The sequence below is a fragment of the Prunus persica genome, chromosome G1 (assembly GCF_000346465.2).
Source record: "Prunus persica cultivar Lovell chromosome G1, Prunus_persica_NCBIv2, whole genome shotgun sequence".
In the NCBI taxonomy this organism is placed as follows: Eukaryota; Viridiplantae; Streptophyta; class Magnoliopsida; order Rosales; family Rosaceae; genus Prunus; species Prunus persica.
Window position 1 is genome coordinate 1,462,416 of NC_034009.1, and position 19,128 is coordinate 1,481,543.

At 37.0% G+C, this 19,128-nt stretch overlaps 4 protein-coding genes across 6 annotated transcripts; all 4 read left to right on the plus strand.

Moving 5' to 3' along the window:
- LOC18790793 (protein TIFY 4B) lies at positions 1,818-6,842 on the plus strand. 2 transcript variants are annotated; one of them, XM_020555720.1, is made up of 9 exons: positions 1,818-2,285; positions 2,527-2,666; positions 2,793-2,935; positions 3,656-3,746; positions 3,819-3,984; positions 4,535-4,594; positions 5,657-5,714; positions 5,839-6,035; positions 6,296-6,789. In XM_020555720.1, the coding sequence occupies exons 1-9, from the start codon at positions 1,991-1,993 to the stop codon at positions 6,316-6,318; spliced, it is 1,173 nt and encodes a 390-aa protein (XP_020411309.1). In that variant the 5' UTR covers positions 1,818-1,990; the 3' UTR covers positions 6,319-6,789. The 2 variants fall into 2 exon arrangements, with proteins under 2 accessions (XP_020411309.1, XP_007222566.2); XM_007222504.2 differs by having other exon boundaries at positions 1,821-2,285; positions 5,651-5,714; positions 6,296-6,842.
- On the plus strand, positions 7,516-9,617 carry LOC18789056 (1,2-dihydroxy-3-keto-5-methylthiopentene dioxygenase 1). Of its 2 annotated transcripts, XM_007225854.2 has the most exons (5): positions 7,516-7,640; positions 7,737-7,824; positions 7,942-8,036; positions 8,425-8,664; positions 9,153-9,617. In XM_007225854.2, exons 1-5 carry the CDS (start codon positions 7,629-7,631, stop codon positions 9,279-9,281), a joined length of 564 nt encoding a protein of 187 aa, XP_007225916.1. In that variant the 5' UTR covers positions 7,516-7,628; the 3' UTR covers positions 9,282-9,617. The 2 variants fall into 2 exon arrangements, with proteins under 2 accessions (XP_007225916.1, XP_007225917.1); XM_007225855.2 differs by lacking the exon at positions 7,516-7,640 and having other exon boundaries at positions 7,722-7,824.
- On the plus strand, positions 10,765-13,586 carry LOC18792274 (1,2-dihydroxy-3-keto-5-methylthiopentene dioxygenase 2). Its single transcript, XM_020554818.1, has 7 exons — positions 10,765-10,883; positions 11,512-11,623; positions 12,034-12,128; positions 12,471-12,585; positions 12,672-12,796; positions 13,085-13,155; positions 13,265-13,586. Exons 1-7 carry the CDS (start codon positions 10,866-10,868, stop codon positions 13,329-13,331), a joined length of 603 nt encoding a protein of 200 aa, XP_020410407.1. The 5' UTR covers positions 10,765-10,865; the 3' UTR covers positions 13,332-13,586.
- LOC18790318 (heat stress transcription factor A-6b) lies at positions 15,698-18,319 on the plus strand. Its single transcript, XM_007224522.2, has 2 exons — positions 15,698-16,598; positions 17,087-18,319. Exons 1-2 carry the CDS (start codon positions 16,323-16,325, stop codon positions 17,876-17,878), a joined length of 1,068 nt encoding a protein of 355 aa, XP_007224584.1. The 5' UTR covers positions 15,698-16,322; the 3' UTR covers positions 17,879-18,319.

A 19,128-nucleotide genomic window follows, 5' to 3' on the forward strand; every position in this document is an offset into this window, starting at 1 on the left:
CATTGGGGTAAGAGGACTGAGAATGATTTGCTGCTAGAGGCCATGGTTTTAGTTGGACAAGGAAATCCACCAAGCTTTTGTGAAAACTAATCAATTTGCTGATTGTTGAGAATTGAAAGGAAACAAAAAATATTAAAGAATTGACAAGAGACTTGTAGTTTAACTAATTAAAAGTAATTACTTATTCGTCCGAGATTTAGGTTAGATTCTCCCCTCCCTCCATCCCTTGAATTTTTGCCAGAAATTAAGTTTTGCAGCTTAATGTGTGTGGACAGTGGAAAACTACTAGGCCTAGCCTCTGTTGGGCCCTTGGTGGTTCTTGGGTTGGTGAGGCCTAGTGTTCAAACAGTAACAGGACTAACATGAGGGTTTTTCCCATGGCAGGAAGCAACCATTACTAGCTTTTGCATGCTTGATTTACACATCATCTGTGACTGTACAAGTTGGAAAGGGACACTTCACTGCATTATGATATTTCAAAATCAAAAAAAATCCACACACACACACACACACAAAAAACAAAAACAAAACGCCATTGATGATTGCTTGCACTTCTGTTTCTGCAACAACTGTTTGAATTGTTACCTTGTGGTTTATAGTTTTAGTTTGGAGCATTAGAAGTTTTAACTATTTGTAGTACTCATTCTTAACCAAAAATTACAAGCTGAAAAATTGAGTCTGGATTCTGCATATAGCTTCAAGCCTTCACAGCAAATGATTGAGGCCAGGATATCTTCTTCAGTTTGGTTCTGCAAGCAATAGATATTATGGCTTTAACAAAGCAAGTGCCATGGGCTGCACTTCAATGATTACAAGCTCCAGTTTAAGAAAGTGGCACCTAGAGTAGAGCAGGAGAAAGACTTCAACGGGCATAACACTATTTTGTTATATCCGGTTAATAACGTTATGACACGCTTGATAACATTTCCACGTGTTATAATATTATTGGCCGAAAATAACAAAACAATGCTATCCCCATTATAATTTGCAACTAAATTTTTCTCCCAGAGTTGAGCTTTGAAGACTCAATTAATTAAGCCATGCTATAGTGCTGTCTAATTATTGATGGAATTATATTGTGTGTGTACCTGAAATTTTAATGTTTAACGGACAAACCCTTTTTTTCTAGAATGACCTTCCAATTCTTTGCTAGTGACGAAATTCGATGACAATGGTAAATTAGATCTCTAAATTCAAAACCTAACATGTTCGGATTAGACAGGTTTCCTATGAAAATCCAGTCTTATCAAATAGTTGAACTCACAATACTTTAGTCGTGTAGCAATATCAAATCAACACCCCCACCTTCTCTCCCCCCCAACACAACACATAATAACTTGACCACTCACTATTTCTCTTAGATTAAAGACATGTTCAAAGAAAAGAGATTTGTAGATTATGAAAAAGAGATATTAATTCAACAATTTAAAGAAAAAAAATAATTTCTCAAGATCGTTCTTTTTTTTAACGAAACGAACAAAGATAAATTCAATTCTTGATTATTTGCACACACAAACTCATGTGTAGCTAATAAAAATTTATTTCTTTCGGGATAATAAAGAAAGCCTCATAATTCAGACGCATAATTTTAAAGTAAACTCTAGCATATAAACCACCCATCATGTAAATTTTAATATTTTCATATATGGGTAAAGAATTCAAATGTAGAGCACAATGGGTTGAAAACACCTTTTTGCTATATTTGCCAAAAGGTCCTTGAATAAACATAATATTATTAAATAAAACACCAGACCTAGTAAACCCCGCCAAAATGTTCCCTTGATCCCTTCCACAGTGGCAGTGTGGCATTAACCCAAAGCCCCTAACTCCCAAACCACTAATTAATCAGTAATTAAAAATAAAAACCCTAAGTTTTAGTCCAGAATCATTCAGACAAGAATTACGTGGCAGTCTAGGGTGAAACGCAGCTACCGAAAAGCCCCTTCCCCACCAAAACCCCCATACGACTTACGAGTGACTCTTTAGTCTTATGAGACGACGCCGCGCCTACTCTCTCTCTCTCTCTCTCTCTCTCTCTCACTCACTTCTTTGCTTGCTGCCCTTTCCCCTTTTTCCCCCAATCCCACTTTCGCCCTCCCAACTCCCGCGAAATTACCAACCTGCCCAGATCGCATTCGCAGGGCTCTCCGTCGCCGAAACTCCCGCCATGAACGCCACCACGACGTCGTTCCGCTCCATTCTCGAGAAGCCCCTCAACCAGCTCACAGAGGACGACATTTCTCAGCTCACCCGCGAAGACTGCCGCAAATACCTCAAAGAAAAAGGTCCCCCCCCCTCCCCTCCTTACACCTCACCCCCTTTTTCTACTAATTTTCGCTTTTGCCCTTCGCCTCTCTCTCTCTCTCTCTCTTCCCTCCACCGCCATGTTCTCCGATACGTCTACAATCACGGAACATTCCATTCTCTCCAACTATATTTATTTATTGAAATTGATTAATTACTTAACGAGGATTTTTTTTCCTTTTTTTGGCAATTTAAAAATGTGATGGACACGTGTCCGTACAGGAATGCGGAGGCCTTCGTGGAACAAATCGCAGGCGATCCAGCAAGTTATTTCCCTCAAGGCTCTGCTGGAGCCCAACGACGATACCGGCGCCGGAGCGCTCAGACGGATTGTCGTTTCGCCTCATACCACCACCCCGCGCGTCAGTGCTTTCTTCTTATATGTTTGGTTCCCGAGAAATTAAAAATGCAAAAGAAAGTTACTGTCTTTCTTTTCTTTCTCTTTGTTTCCCTCTTAACACTTGTTTGATTCGGAATTTTCTGTACAGGCGGCTTCGAATTCAGCCGGTTCGGCCAAGGAAGCGAGTGCCGATGTCCAGGTTTCCGTGTCAGCCGACGAACCGGTGCCGTATCAGAAACCGGTTCAGGAGGACCGGCCAGCCGATGCCGATACGAAGGCCATCAGTCCAAGGTTTAACTTCTCTATCAGGCTCTTTGGCTCGGGCAATGTCTGAATTTACTGATTGCTGTAGTTTGATTATGTTAAGCACAATGTGGTAGTTAAATATGCTAATTTAGCTTAGTTGAAGCTGTTATTGTTTTAGCCTTCTGGAAACTAGTAGACTTTGGTTTCATAATGTTGGCTTTGTCCTTCGAGATTCCATATTGAGTCTAATTTGAGCTCAGCAGATTGAGTGGGGGAATTGGTATGTGGAGTAGATTTTGATGTGGATTCTTGTTTTCATGCCTAGCCCAAATAGGTGTTAAAGAAGCCCCACATCATTAAAGGTGGCACCAAGTTTACCATCTTTTTTCCATGGTTTTTGGCTTTTTTCCTGTGTATGCTTTCCATCTACAATATGCTTGACATGATAAGCCACCTGTTAAATATTCAATTGAAGTGACATTACAAATTTTTTTTGTTGGGGGGGGGGGGGAGGGGGCTGGGGGGGATGTTCATATTCTCTTTGTTCTTAAGGCAGTATGAAGCCAAAGCAGATTAATTTGTTTTGCAGAGCATAATATGATATATTTCTTGTTTATAAAACTTTTTGCATTTTACCTTTTCAAATGAAGCAAATAATTTTGCTATTTTCTGCGGCAAGATTGGCACGGCATGCTTCTAATTTAGATTTCTTGTGATATGTTTATATTAAGTTCTAAAGAAAAGTATTTGATATTGTGGCCACAGAAATCAGTGTACAACTGATGCATCAGTTAGGCAAATGACAATTTTCTACTGCGGCAAGGTGAATGTATATGATGGAGTGCCACCTGATAAGGTAAATGAAGCTTCCTCTTAGCATGGATACCTGGAGATAAGCCTTCCAATGCAGCGCTATATGGATTTGCAGGCACGGGCAATCATGCACCTTGCAGCAAGGCCCAACCATTTGCCTCTGGACAATCAATTTGGTGGTACTGCGGCACTAAGATCCTTACGATGCCAATTTCAGACTGCCGGAGACAAAGATGGCTTTCTCCCTCCGAGTGCCACATTCTCTCAGGCCATGCAAACAGGTATTCGCGCAGAAGGATTTCTTAGGTTACCTTGTGAAATACTTTGGGTGGAATGGAGTAGCTGTGTACTTGACACTTAATTGGAACTGCATTTGGTGAATGGAAAATAAGATCCAAGAAATGGTTATAGGCATTGCCATGTTTCTTTCATGAAACAGTATAATTTTATTCATGGAACAGTATGATTTTAGTAACTTTGTTGTTAAAAATTGTTTCTTGGTTGTTTTAAAAAGAAGGAAAATGACGTCATGCTTATGGGAAGATGATTTTCATAATATAGGCTTACTTAAACAATCAAGAATTCTCTATTCAACTTCCTCAATTTTCCTTTTCCATAGTACTAAACATGGTGGCCTGAATCTTTATTGAGTCTTATTTCTATTAATTACAAGTCAATTTGGCTGAGTCACAGAGAAAGGATTTTTGCTGTTATAGTTTTTGATAGCTTAGAGACCTTGACAATTGGCAATGTTGAAATACCTATGCTAGAAAATTGTAGCTTTTGAAATACTGGTGGCTATGTAATGATAGTTTTCATTGAACTTTACAGAGAAGATCGGTGAATATACTCAGCAGTACTGGGAGAAAGGGAACAGCACTCGAGATCCTGGTAAGTTTAGTATTCTTGCACCTCTACAGAAGTTGCTGTTATCAGGATGAAAAGTGTGCAGTTCTTGGTTTAAATAGAAAGATGCTTATTGTTGTAACTTTTATGCTTTCCAAGGACATACATCTTTGGATCCTATATTAAAAGAGATGTAAATCTTGATAGATGCTAGCCATTCATTGATTTCACACAGTAGGTAGAAGGTACATGGTTGTGTGCCATATTTTCTTACATGAAACGACATCTTCTTAAGAAACTGCTCATCAGTTTTTTTTTTTTTTTTTTCTTTTACCCCTGCTCTGTAGACGTTGCCCTTAGGAGTATATTGGAAGAACCTTTTATCATTTCAAAATCTGTAAGGCAAGGTATAGCTATGAAATTGCAGTTGGTGATGCACCTTGCAGTACTTTGAAGAAGTGTGGTAACTTTAAGATGTATTATTCTTTTAGAAGTATTTTAATGGAAGGTTAATGCATCTGCATTGGTGTCACTAGATTCACAACACAACCAAACTTTGCAGTCACTTGAGGCCAAAAATAGGAACCACCATTTCACCTTTGTCACATCAACGTCAACCTCTGGAACTAGCTATGCCATTGTAACATCTGAAACTCCATTACAGAGTTATTTCTTTGAACTCTGTAGTCCTCCGTCCCTTGCTGCTTTAAAAGACACATCTCTAAAATATCTTCACCACTGATACTTGCTCTTAGTACTTTTTCACTGTCACTTTCATTTCCCATTGCTTGTGTTGCAATCATTACCTTTTCATCTACGCTGTTCAAACCATCTCCATACATTTATCCCCATTTTTAGTGAAATGGTTCCATTAAAGTTCAGTTGAAACATACTATATACAACTTTGAACCTAAAGAAGTTGATCTGTAGATACTTCTGGAAAGCCTAGCGAAGTGGAGCTTTAACATGGCCCCTTTGCATGCCATGGGATTCTGATGAAAGGGTCTTAGAGGATTAACCAGTTAAAGAAGCTTCACTCTTTGATGAAATATGAAATTTAGTAGTTTATTTTCCTTGAAACATTTGGTGGTAATTCTTAAGATGCAGAGGGCCAGGCAAGCAGAAAAGTCTCGTTGGAGAGATATCGTGAAAAGCGAAAGGACAGGTACCTACTGATAGAAACTGTTGTTTACTGCCTCTAAAATCATCTGCAACAAAATTAAATTGATTCTAAGCTTCTGATTTCATCCCATTCATTTCCTCCTTTTCTTTGCTCGTGTTCCTACAAGGGGAAGATTAAAGATTAAGAAAAATATTGGATCGAGTTCTAGCTTGGAGGTCTTTTTGAATCATCAACTTAGGACACATACCTCAAATGGTAATTCAAGTCAGAGTGGCACAAGCTCTCCACCCCAGCCTGGGCTGCTACAAACAGCTGACAATCAGCCAAAGAGTCTGTGTCTTCCCGTTGACCTAAATGACAAGGGTAAGCTATAAAATTCCTCCTTTGTATGTTTCATGACATATGATATTCATAATTTGTTTATGAATTTGACTTCTATCGTTTTCCGACCAAATATAAAGTGACATATCAGGTAGGTTGGACGTCCTAATTATGTTAAGTGATCGTATTTGAAGGAATCAAGTCAGAAATAGATCATCTTATTTGCAAATATTTTGGATTATAAAATATTTACAGGTGGTTTGTTTGGTTTTTTTCTTTTTCCCCGGTTTGCTGTTATGCAGATATCCTGGAACGCCGAACTTGACACTTTCTAGGTCATTCAGAGTTGGGAGTTGATTGAAGAACCCCTCAGTTATATATTAGAACCATGACAAACCTGATAGGAAGGGAAAGAAGAAACTAATTTTAACTGCCTCCTAGAGACCTGCCTTTTGGTATGATTTGGGCTGCTCCAAGGACCATGGAGTTTTTTCACTGGCTTTTGCCTATCAGGAGGAGAATTCTCTTTTTGGACTGGTATGGCTTTGATCAGTTTTGTAAGTTTTAGGGTCGAGATGCAGAGCTGTAAGCAGCCATTTTCCTTTTAACTCCTTATGTAAGTAATTATTGTATGCGGTACCATTCTCTGTCAAGAGAGCTTATTGTACAAGTTGAAGGAAATAATCTCCTTTAACGTTTTGTAGCTATGCAGAACAGTTCTATGTAATTTATGGTCTCCTTTGTTTATAATTTTCCCAATGAAAGTTGGCAAAAATGCGTTGCAACTTGCAGAGAACTCGCGGCGAGTTGATGAATTGGAATTGGAAAAATGTATTATTTTCTGGATTACTCTACAATTGTTAGGTTTACACTTAAAAGCCACTTTGGGCACAGCTTGAAGCCAGTTTCCTATATATTAGGTTGTATAATATTGTTGGCCGTGTTGTTTCCTTCTCAGACTGTACATGTATTTTGGACCCAACCCTTCTTACCTTTGGACCCCAAAATGGAAAGAAGATTCGAGAAGATACTGCAAAATTGGAAAATGATACTTGAACGAATTCATGTGCACTAGGATTGGTGCTGCACACTATTTGAATCTGGACCATTGGTTTTGTGAGTATTAGATTAGATATCAGATCAATACTATTTGAATCTGGACCATTGGTTTTGTGAGTATTAGATTAGATATCAGATCAATCAGTCCCGATCTCTTGGACCACAGGAGTCCAAGAAATTTGTGGTCACTCACCGTTGGATGTAAATTCAACGGTTCATTCAATTTTGAACTCCTTTTAAGAAACTTTTTTGGACCATTAGATTAATATCCAACGGTGAGTGACCACAATCTCTTAGACTTCTGTGATTCAAGAGATCATGACTATCAGATCAATTGTGTAATTGATAAACACCATAATAAAATGGTGACAAAATTTGCCAAGAATAGTGTCCACAATTAACTTGAAGGAAATCTAACCATACACTTGGCAAAATCATTCATGTTAAACAATATCATCGAAAACAAAGTTTTAGAAAAAAACTCCAGTGCAAAACGACACTCGTTTAGCTTCCATTATAAACAGTGACTGTGTTTAGTTTACTCAGCAAAACGCCGAGCTGGAAAGCGAGTCAGCCATGGCGATCGAGGTGAGCTCTTTCTTAGTATATTAGCGATAAATTAATTGGTATGGTGAACAAATGGGTTGGTGTTAATTTTAATTATAATTAATGAAATGGAAACAGGCATGGTTCATGGACGAGAGCGATGAAGACCCAAGGCTTCCTCACCATCGCAACCCCAAAGAGCTTGTTCCCTTGGACCATTTGGCAGGTCAATTCTATATCTTTTTCTTACATCAATATTAATTAGCTCTCGTTAATTAGTCCCTAATACGAATTAGTGTAATTGATTTTGTATTTAACAAGTTGGTGGGTGCTGGTATTGCAGAGCTTGGTGTGCTCTACTGGCGGTTGAACCCAAAGGACTATGAGAATGATCAACAACTTCGCAACATTAGAGAAACCAGGGGATACAATTACATGGTATGTATTTATATTTTTCAATTATGAAATATTTGGTTCAAATTCAATTTTCTAAAAAAGGAATTTTTTTTTTAAGGACCTTTTCATTGAGCGATAGTATACTGAATTCACACTACAATACACTACACATGGATGTTAGGATTCAAACCATGACCTTTTCTGAGGAAGTAATTGCTGCAAATCACTACACTAGTAGGTCCTTTGCAACCGAAAAAAAGAAAGAAAAAGGAAGTTATTTGGTAATGTTTTTGCCAAAATTTATGGCTTGGTGGCGTTGTATTTGTAGACATGGTTTTGGAGAAAAAAGAAAGGATGTTGATTTCATGCTAATCTGCTATTTTGGTTATTGACAAAGAAAAATGCTTGTTATTGGGTGGGAATTTTGTAGGATTTGCTTGATATATGCCCAGAGAAATTGGAGAATTATGAGGAGAAGTTGAAGAACTTCTATACAGAGCACATACATGCTGATGAGGAGATACGCTACTGTTTAGAAGGAAGTGGTTACTTTGATGTCCGAGACAAGAATGACCGTTGGATTCGAATCTGGATTAAGGCTGGTGACCTTATCATTTTGCCCGCTGGGATTTACCACAGATTCACCCTTGATACTAGCAACTATGTTAAGGTGAGAATCTAAGTAATATGCATCAAAAGTTTTTTTCTTTTTTGCCTTTCCAAGTTTTAATCATCAAACCAAATGATTTCGCAAACCACATTATTTTAGTTGTTAGAAAAGAAAAACAAAGAAATTTAAAACACTGCTTCATAAATATTGTACAATTTTGGAGTTTACTTTGTTGTGCATTGCAATATAGTTTATTTGGGCAGAAGAACCTCTACTGAATTTTATTGTACTGATATTTATGGCCAAAACGACGTTATTGGGTTTGAGGAGTTTAGTATTTAAGTGTATATGTTGAACAACAATTTGATGAAAACTTAAAACAAATGTAGTTTTGGACATAAGCACCATATCAATACAGGAAAGATCAGCAGAGGATCTCCACTCATTCATTTTATTTGCACCAAAAACCTCGATTGAAGAAGACGAGAAAAAATATTGGTGAATGTTTGATAATTTGTTATGAAGTTCATATTCATGGTATTATGCAGTTGATGAGGTTGTTTATGGGAGAGCCTGTTTGGATTTCGTACAACCGGCCGCAGGAAGATCATCCGGCTAGGAAGGAGTATATAGAGAGCTTCACTAAGAAAGTGGGAGTGGCATTGGAAGCTCATTGAAGGGTCATGACTCTCCTGGGTTCTTGCAGATGAACCATCATGGTATTGTTGTTCTGAATCTTCTTTGTAATGATATTATAAGGTGTATGATTATAGTTCGAACCCTTTTATTGTTCTATACTTGAAAATTGAGGTTGTGATAATGAACTCTCTGTATTGAGAATCGTATGTCTAAAGGATGGTGCTTTTTGTCAAATATATTTTTGGATGCCTGTGAGCCTCTCAGCCAACAGTTTTGGTCTTTGACTTTTTCTTTTGGCTTCTTTAATGTACACAAAAAGAAAAAGGAATGATACTGTGGGAGTTGCAATTTGAGATACGCAACCCGAAAGATAATTTCTCTTTGTCTTCCTATTTGAATAATTGTGGACTTCAATATTTTGCCATGTGACATGAAATTTGTTGTGATGAATGTTGACTCCCGAATTTGGACCACCAGCCCAAGACTATGTTTTAACATAACATGAGAATGTGATCTAAAACTACCTTTTATTTTACATTAGAAGTAGAGATCGAACCTGTCCGTATTTTAGGCTTTGTTCTTTTCTTTTTTCATTCCTTACCACCGAGGCTGGTTGTAGAACAAAAAAAATGGGCAGGTTGAGTAGCAATTGTCCAGTTAAAATATAACGTTTATTATAAATTGTTATGTATAATTCAGATTTTATAACACACTAGCCTCTCAGCACGCGCTTCTGCGCTTGCGAGAGGCTTTTTTTAAAAAAATTTAAATTTATTTTAGAATTAAAAAAGATAATGGATAGTTGTGTTCCATAAAAATAGGATCCATTATCTGAAATTTCTTTTAATTTTAATTTTTTTAATATGAAAAATTATGAATTTACCATATTATCCTCATTTAATTAATAATTTTAATTCTTAATGTTTGCATTAATGAAGGGCATTTTCTGGTATTTTGAATGTTTCACCATTCTCTGCCTTTTGCTTTATATATATAGATACGCTACTTATTTGTCGGTCTGCCTCATTGAAACATACGTGCGGCCTAAATTTTTCTCCTTTAAACTTAAACCAGCTATATGAGGAGACCTCCCAACCCCAACCAAGGGGTAAAAACTAACAAAGTTTAACCAAGAAAAAAATCAAGGGGCCTGCCAACCCTAGTCAAATCACTCAAACCACCCAATCAAGGAGTGGAGATGATTAGTCAAACAATTAACAAAAACAAAAATTCCTTTCACATGATGGCATGGTGAGAGTTATAAAACAATATTGGTTATATAGCATCCTCCTTTCTGTTATAGAAATTTTGTGAGGATAAGAATATAATTTTTTTGGCAGAAAAAAAGAAAGAATATAATTTCCTCTATATTATTAAAAAATTTACGAATATGAATAGAGAAGAAAAAAATCCGCAGTGAAATGCCGCCGTGAAAAGAAAACCCATTGATTCAATTAACCTGGACAAAGCACAAAACTGTTGTGTGCGTAAACATCGGATGGGCATTTACGTCATTCAACATCCTTTGCACTTCGTTTAAAAGGGCTGAGGCACGCGTGGTCTCAAAGCCACTCCAGAAATTTCAGGGATCGTCAGCCAGAACGCAGAACAAAAGCAGAGCCATGGTTGCCACCGAAAAGGTACACACTCCGAATCTTATAGCTCCAGCCCAGCTCAAATCATTTCTTTCGTTTTCTTTTTTCTCGGGAAAAAAAGAGTCGCCTTTTTCCTGAGAAAATTTTCGTATTGCAAACAGAGCAGAAAATTTATGTGTTTCCCCTTTCTTCTGTTGAAGCTTTTCTGAATACTATTCTGTTTGTCTCAACAACATGTTTTCTTAGAATTTATGATTTGTCGATTGTGTTTGAAGTTTTCAACCTTGATGCATCATCAGAACGTGCTTTGCTTGTTAATTGTTTTGTATGAATTTTATGGTTTGATTGCTCAATTTTGGTGGTTAAGGAGATTCCAGTAGTAGTTTGCATTTAATTTTGTGTTACTGCTAATTAGTTTTACATGATAAGTTGTGCGAATTAAATATTGCTTCAAGATAATTTGGGTGAACTAAAGTAACGATGATAAGGCAGCTAGATACTGGAATTTGGCTATGGCTGTGCTTGCAGCGATGGATTTTTGGGATTTTCGTTGGTAGATTTTTGGAAACTCTGTTTGGTTCATTGTTGTTTTGTTTGTGGGAATAAAAAATTACAGGGAAATTATAGACAGCAATTTTGTGATCAGGGTATCTCATAGTGTTAACATATGCAGGATCCAAGAGAGGAAGTCATCCAAGCATGGTACATGGATGACAGTGATGAAGACCAGAGGCTCCCCCATCACCGTGAGCCCAAGGAATTTGTATCCCTAGACCAACTTACTGGTGAGCATTTTCAGGAAGACAAAATAGTTTTAAGAGATTATGAATGTTTTATTTTTTGAAGAATCAATGCATTAGAGAAACCATGGGAGTGACATCTGTTAGTGATAAGTTAAGATAAACTGGGCTTAAGCTGATATGAATAAATACTAAGTAGACCAGTAGATGTATTTTTAACCAATAATCCTAGTCAATGTAAAAGTTAAAATACAAGAAGCTGGCCAAGACCAATCTAGGAAGAAGTAACAAGAAAGATTTTTAAAACTTACGTTTAATGGGAGATATTGTATATAATGGAAAACAATGGAACATCTCTATTCATCTAGTTGATCTTCTTGGTTGGGACAAAGATAAGGATGATGATAGTTGTTCTACCATTTAACTTTTCGGGAGAATTTGTGTTGACCTTGCAGAGCTTGGAGTTCTCAGCTGGCGTTTAGATGCTGATAACTATGAAACAGATGAGGAGTTGAAGAAAATTCGTGAAGAACGTGGTTACTCCTACATGGTTTGTCACACCAACTTATTTTTAACTTTTTATTTGCTTTGTGTCATCTTCTACCTAAACTTTCCACTTCACTTATTTCAAGGCAATGTATCACAACCAAGCCAAGTTTTGCCCATTGATTGCCAATATGATGTGAAAGAAATTGTTCCGTATTAACTATTAATTTTTTTTACTCCTGTTGAACGTACACTTTGAAATGTGTTTGGTCTTTTTTCCCCTTCTTGTTTATAGTTTGAATACTAATAATCAGGTTATAGTAACTGTGAATATGTAAATTCACAACAAGTCTCTGTGCACAGTTATACACTTTATATTTAACTTGATAATGTTTTCCTCTCCTAGGACTTCTGTGAGGTTTCCCCTGAAAAGCTGCCTAATTATGAAGAGAAGATAAAAAGTTTCTTTGAGGAACATCTTCACACTGATGAGGAGATCCGCTATGCTGTGGCAGGAAGTGGTAGGATTAGTTATGCTTTATCCCAATTTAATGTCTCATTTTTATTTACCTGTCCAGATTAGTGATTGTGTACTTCTTTTGTGAAGGTTATTTTGATGTTAGGGACCGTAATGAACGTTGGATTCGTGTGTGGTTGAAAAAGGGTGGGTTGATTGTTTTGCCTGCTGGAATTTATCACCGCTTTACTTTGGACACAAACAACTACATAAAGGTAATGGTTCAATGTGTGAAATGTTGTGATGCCCACTGTTTGTTTCCCCCCTTCTCCATCTAGTTATGCTTTTATACTCGAATGAATACACACTTCTACATAATCTGGCACTGACTTTTTTAAAAGTATTTTATTGTGGGATGATGGTGAATGTGTAGACCAGGACCGTATTTATTTTTGACATTTGTGTCCGTGAAGTAATGTCGATTAAGAAGTCTCACAATGGTCCTTACAGTGTTTAACATCTTCAAATCAAAAGACGTTCTAAAAGATTTGTGTTCAATGCAGGCAATGCGACTCTTTGTCGGTGATCCAGTTTGGACTCCCTTTAACCGCCCTCATGACCATCTTCCTGCAAGGTTTGATTCTCTCTTTCTTTAAATTGCCGGCATCCCTTCTTATATACATGCAGACAATACAATGTTGGATGGGCTTTGAGTCTCTTCTCACAAGGAGCCCTTCTTGCAGGCAGGAGTATGTTAAAGCTTTTGTGCATAAGGAAACTGGTGACCATGCAGTTGATGCTGCAGCATGAAATCTGGCTTTTGCTTCTAAAACTGGGATTTACAAATAATGAAGTGACTGTTTTGACTATGATAAAGATATATGTATGCTTGTATCATCTGGGATGCACCGGTGGCTCCATAGTGTTATGTAATGCTTTGTTTATTAGTAGCTCCGTGACTCGAATAAATTCCGAATAATCTTTACCTAATGATCTTTATATATTGATGTTTAGCTTTGTAAAAACGAATAATTACGTAATTCTACTGTGTTATATTGTGAGTTATTGTGCTTCCAGCCTTGCCTTCTGCCCAGGCATAAACTTCTTAGTCTGGGCCGACTTTAAAGTTTAGTTGGTTTAGATTGGCTGGTTGGGCTGTTGTATGCTAACAGTCTAATCTTTCTTTTGTTTAAAGTTTAAACAATACAAAAACAGAAACAAACAAACCGGAGGACAAGAAAGTTTTAGCCTTTTTACTAAATTAAACAGATTAGGTTTTTAATAATCGACGTTAATCCAAACGCTTCATCCAAGTTGTCAATTATGAGTCAAATTAGTGATTTTTTCTTCTTCCTAATATTCGAAGAATTCAAATTCTCATTCGTGTCCATAAAACAAAAGGACAAGAAAGTTGGGTTAGAATTGGTTAATACTTGGGACGAATTCAAATTGATACAAACCGATCATGACTCAATACACAGTCTAGTGGTCATAAATTATGGTTCTCTTCATAAGGGATTTTGGTCTATCCCAAATCACTTCTAAACGAAACTTTCAGAGTGTTCATTTTTCATTTGCTTGGATTTAAGTGATTGACAAAGAAGCCGATCTCATTATGGTCTCATGGGATCCTGGTGCAATAATTTATATAACAAATCTGATTCTTACTAAAGCTAGATTTGGATTGGACCCCCTCTAATTTGATTTTGAAAATATATTTTGTCGGATATATTCGCTGCACTTCTACATTCATCTTAAGTGCCCCCTTAAAATAATATTATATGCATTAGTTGGTGTTAAATCAGAATTTGGTCTCCTACAGTGTTGATTGTGTTTTTAGGTGAATAATTTTCACCTTTAGCAAAAATTCCAAGCCGCACAGCCTTGATTTCACCTTCTCTTCAACCCAATTAATGACACGGGTGTGGCATTTTTGCACTTTGTTAAGGGCCAATTACAGTAACTTGAAACGTTTTAGATTCCAGCTAGCCTAGCGTCACAGTGAGCTTATTGTTCATGAATTCACCCAACTTCGTGTGTAATTTCACCACTGTCGAATTTCACAAAGACAAATCAGTGGCACACTACTGATATTTTACCCAACTTTTTGTTTTTTTGGGCAATTCATTGCAAACCCCCAAAAGGGTAGAGAACAATACAAACAAAGCCGAGCAAAAACACCAGTCAAAAAACAAACAGGAACAACTTACAAAGCCCAATATGTGTGATATTTTATCACAAAAAGTCTTGATATAATTAGTAGTGGAACCACTCATTATATGTTGTAATTTATTTAGTTAAGCTTCATACATTTGGTTTGTATAGGAATGTAAAACAAAGTTTGTTTAAAATTTCAATTATACCCATATGAAATCAAATAAAAAAAGAATGCATTTAATGCTATATTGTAATTCTAAATTGTTAATGGGAATAATATGGTCATTAAAAATACGTATTTAATGTTGGCTCATTTTCCCAAATTTTCCCATGAGAAGGAAAACAAAACCCATGGGGAGAGGAGGGCTTCACTTCCTCTCATACTTTTCCATGTGCAAAGCAACAATTTCCTGTATTTAGACTTACCAAACATAAGAAAACAATTAATTTTCTATCCCAAAACCTCCTTTTCTATAACCTAAACGGGACCGTAGATCATTAGTGTGACAACAATATAATGCAAGTTGATCTGATTTATGCATTTAATAATAATTTAGCTTCTAAGATATTTGTTTATTTCCACAACTTTCACCTTTAAAGAGTGGAAAGTGCTAGCGTGAATCGACTTGAGCGCATAATTAAGATTATTCGATGATGCATTTCAATCATATATATTAATGGTTATAAATCAACCACGCATGCTTAAGCAATTTTTAATTCACCTCTAAGTAAGAATGGTCTCGATGTACACTGGGTACCACTTGCATTGCACCCATACCCACCTCTCCAATAAAGAACTCTCTAAACCCATTTTTTTATTAAGATGATGGCTCTACAAGCTTCTGGTTTTCAACGATCATAAAGTACAACACAATTATTATTAGATAAGTTTTTTAGCTTATTTAAATGTTTTTGTAGGTCTCTTTACTAAAGAGTCTTTAGTGTCTCACTCTAAAACTCTCTCTTTGCCATGACTGACTGTGACGAAAACCTATTGTGCCAAGTGGGTTTCCAAAAGGAGAAACAACATTAGGGCATTGGAGAGAGAAAAATTTATCATCAATGCCATTTTCGTTTTAAAAAAAGCTTCACAATCTAACTTTTTCTTTAATATTTGTTTCAAACTCCTTCAAATTGAGTGGAATAGGAAAACATTTTGAAGAAAAGAAATTGTGCTTGTATTCTATGTGTCATCTTTGTTTCCCATCCAATCGAACAAATCTTGCCTGGCCAAAAAGGAAAAGAGAAGAAAAACCATTTTTAATTTTTGCCTTTGAAAGAAAAGGTGCTACCCGCGATTTATAAATTGTGGTAGGTACCCCCCAGTTGCCTTCTGTCTGAAAAAAAAAAACAAATAAAGGAAAAAGAAAACCCCTGCAGCCTCCTGTTCCTCAGCTCTGCAGTCTCTTGGCCTTCTTGGCCTCCATAGCAGCCAGAGCTTCTCTTTCTCACAAACACAACCAACCATCCCTGTCTATGTTCTGTTCTTTCTAGCACTACCTTACCATTACTCTGTGCTTCCTCTTTGCTTTTAATAATTCGTCTACCTGCATTCCTAAAACCCATTTGAACAAACAAACCCAATAATTATTATCATCAACCCAGATCACTAATCATCCATCAGAGTTTACCATTAATCGAACAATGAATTCTGATCAAGACCCAGTAAGTTTGTCGTCTTCAGGTGCGGCACCTGATCATCCTCTGCCAATGGAGAAACTTTATGACCAAGGCCCTCCACCATTTCTCACCAAAACTTATGACATCGTTGATGACCCAACAACCAATGATATAGTTTCTTGGAGCAGAGACAACAACAGCTTTGTTGTGTTGGATCCCCAGAAATTTTCCATGAGCCTTCTCCCCAGATACTTCAAGCACAACAATTTCTCTAGCTTCGTCAGGCAGCTCAACACCTATGTAAGCATGACTTTCTAGGCTGTCCTAATTGCTCATTTGTATGATTTTTTTTCAAAGAAATTGCCATGTTGTTCTTTTCAATTTGGATATTGTATTCAAATCTATGATATATTTGTGGGGTTCTTTTGGGTTTGACTACTATGTACATTCATGCTCATGAAACAGATAGAAATGTGTCATTTTTTTAATCTTTTCTGTCTTTGTTTAATCAGGTCCTTTTTTGTGTATTTGTTTAAGGGGTTACTTAAGGTGGACATATTGTTTGTTAAATGGCTTCAAAAGGGAAAGTGCAGAAACCAATGTATAAAATATGCATGATACTGTTACAGAGATGGGGTCAGTTTTTGTTTGGTTTTTGTTCTTGTTTTTCTTTCTGTTGGATTTGTCAACTTCAAAGCTTCTTAGGGTTGATCTGATGCAATCTAAAAAAATTAGTAGACGCAGCCTTTTATGGATTTGATCAAGAAGAAGTTATTTAATTAATGTAGGGATTTAGAAAGGTTGATACAGATAGATGGGAGTTCGCTAATCAAGGGTTTCTCAGAGGGCAAAAACATCTTTTGAAGAATATCCGGAGGAGGAAGACATCTTACCATCCTCAGGCTTCACAGAAAGCTTTGGACTCTTGTGTTGAAGTTGGAAAGTTTGGATTGGATGGAGAGATTGACCAGCTGAGGCGTGATAAACAGGTTTTAATGGGGGAACTGGTGAAGCTTAGACAACAGCAGCAAACTACTAGAGTTTACCTCCACGGAATGGAAAATAGACTGAAGAGGACAGAGATGAAACAGCAACATCTGATGAATTTCTTGGCAAGAGCAATGCAGAATCCCAACTTTGTACAACAATTGGCACAACAGAAGGACAAAAGGAATGAACTCGAGGAAGCAATTACTAAGAAGAGAAGGCGGCCTATTGAGCAAGGGCCTAGTAGTTTTGAGGTGGATGAATTAGGCCAAGTTGGAGTAGAAACTTTTGTTAAAGTTGAACCTGAAGAATACGATGACATATCTGATCATTTTGAAAATCCGGACTTGGACACATTTGCTATTGACATGCAGGGTATAACTGGAAGCCAAAATGTTCATGATGAGGAAGAATGTATAGAGAAGGAAGAGAGAAATGAAAGTGGAAGCAAAGACCAGGATAAAAGTTTCTGGCACGAATTGTTGAATGAGAGTATTGATGAAGAAATTGGTATGCTAGGTGTTCAAGAAGAAGACGAGGATGTCGATGTGTTCGTCGAGGAGCTTGTTTACTTGGCCTCCAGTCCCAAGTAAAGAAGATGAGGAGCTTCATAAATGTTTTCTTCAAGAAGTTCGGTAGGAGACGCTCTTTGAAGTTCCTAAATGGTTTCTTAATTGGAATTGAAGAGTGAATGGCAACACTTTAACACTGAGAAATTACACTGATGAAGCAAAACAGAAAACAATATTCCAATGCAAACTGGTTAGGTTCGGGGATTTTCCTTCAGTGATGGTATTTTTAGGATCTCTTAAATTTCCGGGTTTGCTTTTAGAACTGCTCTCATTTCCTTTCTTGTCCACAGTCTAATTGTGTTCCTGCCAGTGGTAGGAAATTAAAGGTATGTATTTATCTGATAGATCATTAATCTTGACATTCATGACCTTAAAATCCAGTTGGAGATTGCACCCTTGAGACCATGTTCTGCTTAATTTGTAACTGACTGTTGACATCAGTGATCTAGAACCCTTTTGCTATGTTTTTTCTGCCCTGGAATATAATTTGTTATTGAATCATTCCATGAAGGTGGTGGATGATGCATGGTGGTCTCACCAAAATGATTAAAAGCTTGAAATCTCTTACTTGCATCTTGAAATGCATGAAGAGAGGGTGCATGACATGTTTGTGTAAGCTGTTAGTTTATTTGTGCAAATGCAAACATCAATAGGGCAGAAAATTGGTACAAAAATTAAAAAGTTGGAGTATTAGCTTCCTTTAAATGACAGGGAATTTTATGGTGCACCATATCTGCAATTGAGTTGGAACACAGAGCTGCATTTGTCTGGCTCAAGCGATAAGGTTGCACATGCTGTGCATGAGCAGTTTAGCTGGCATTATGTAGGGAGTAGTCAAATTTACTGCTTTAACATTTAGCAAAGAAGGATTCAAATTTGGAATTCCGCAGCAGGGCCCGTGAATGCAATTGCCCTTATTGCCCACTGTTGCTCAACATAAAAAATTTCCCAATGTTCCTTTCATGGTATCCTTTAAGTATGGCTAATATTTGAGTAAAGATGTTTGACAAAATGTCTGAAAGAGGCCAAGGCAGGGCATGGAGCCAAAGGTCACTGGGGTAAGTTGCGTGTGGGCTTCATCTTGTTCTTGGTGAGAAAAATTCATGAATTCGGCACTGCTTTGAGCAAATTCGATTCATGTTATGAAAATAGGTTTTTGAGAGCTAAAATATATTTAGCTCTATGAAAAAGTGTTTTGTCTTTTTAGTCGACAATGAAAAAGGTCCAAACTTACATAGTTTTTCCTTGTTGCATGGCCTTTGGAAACATAA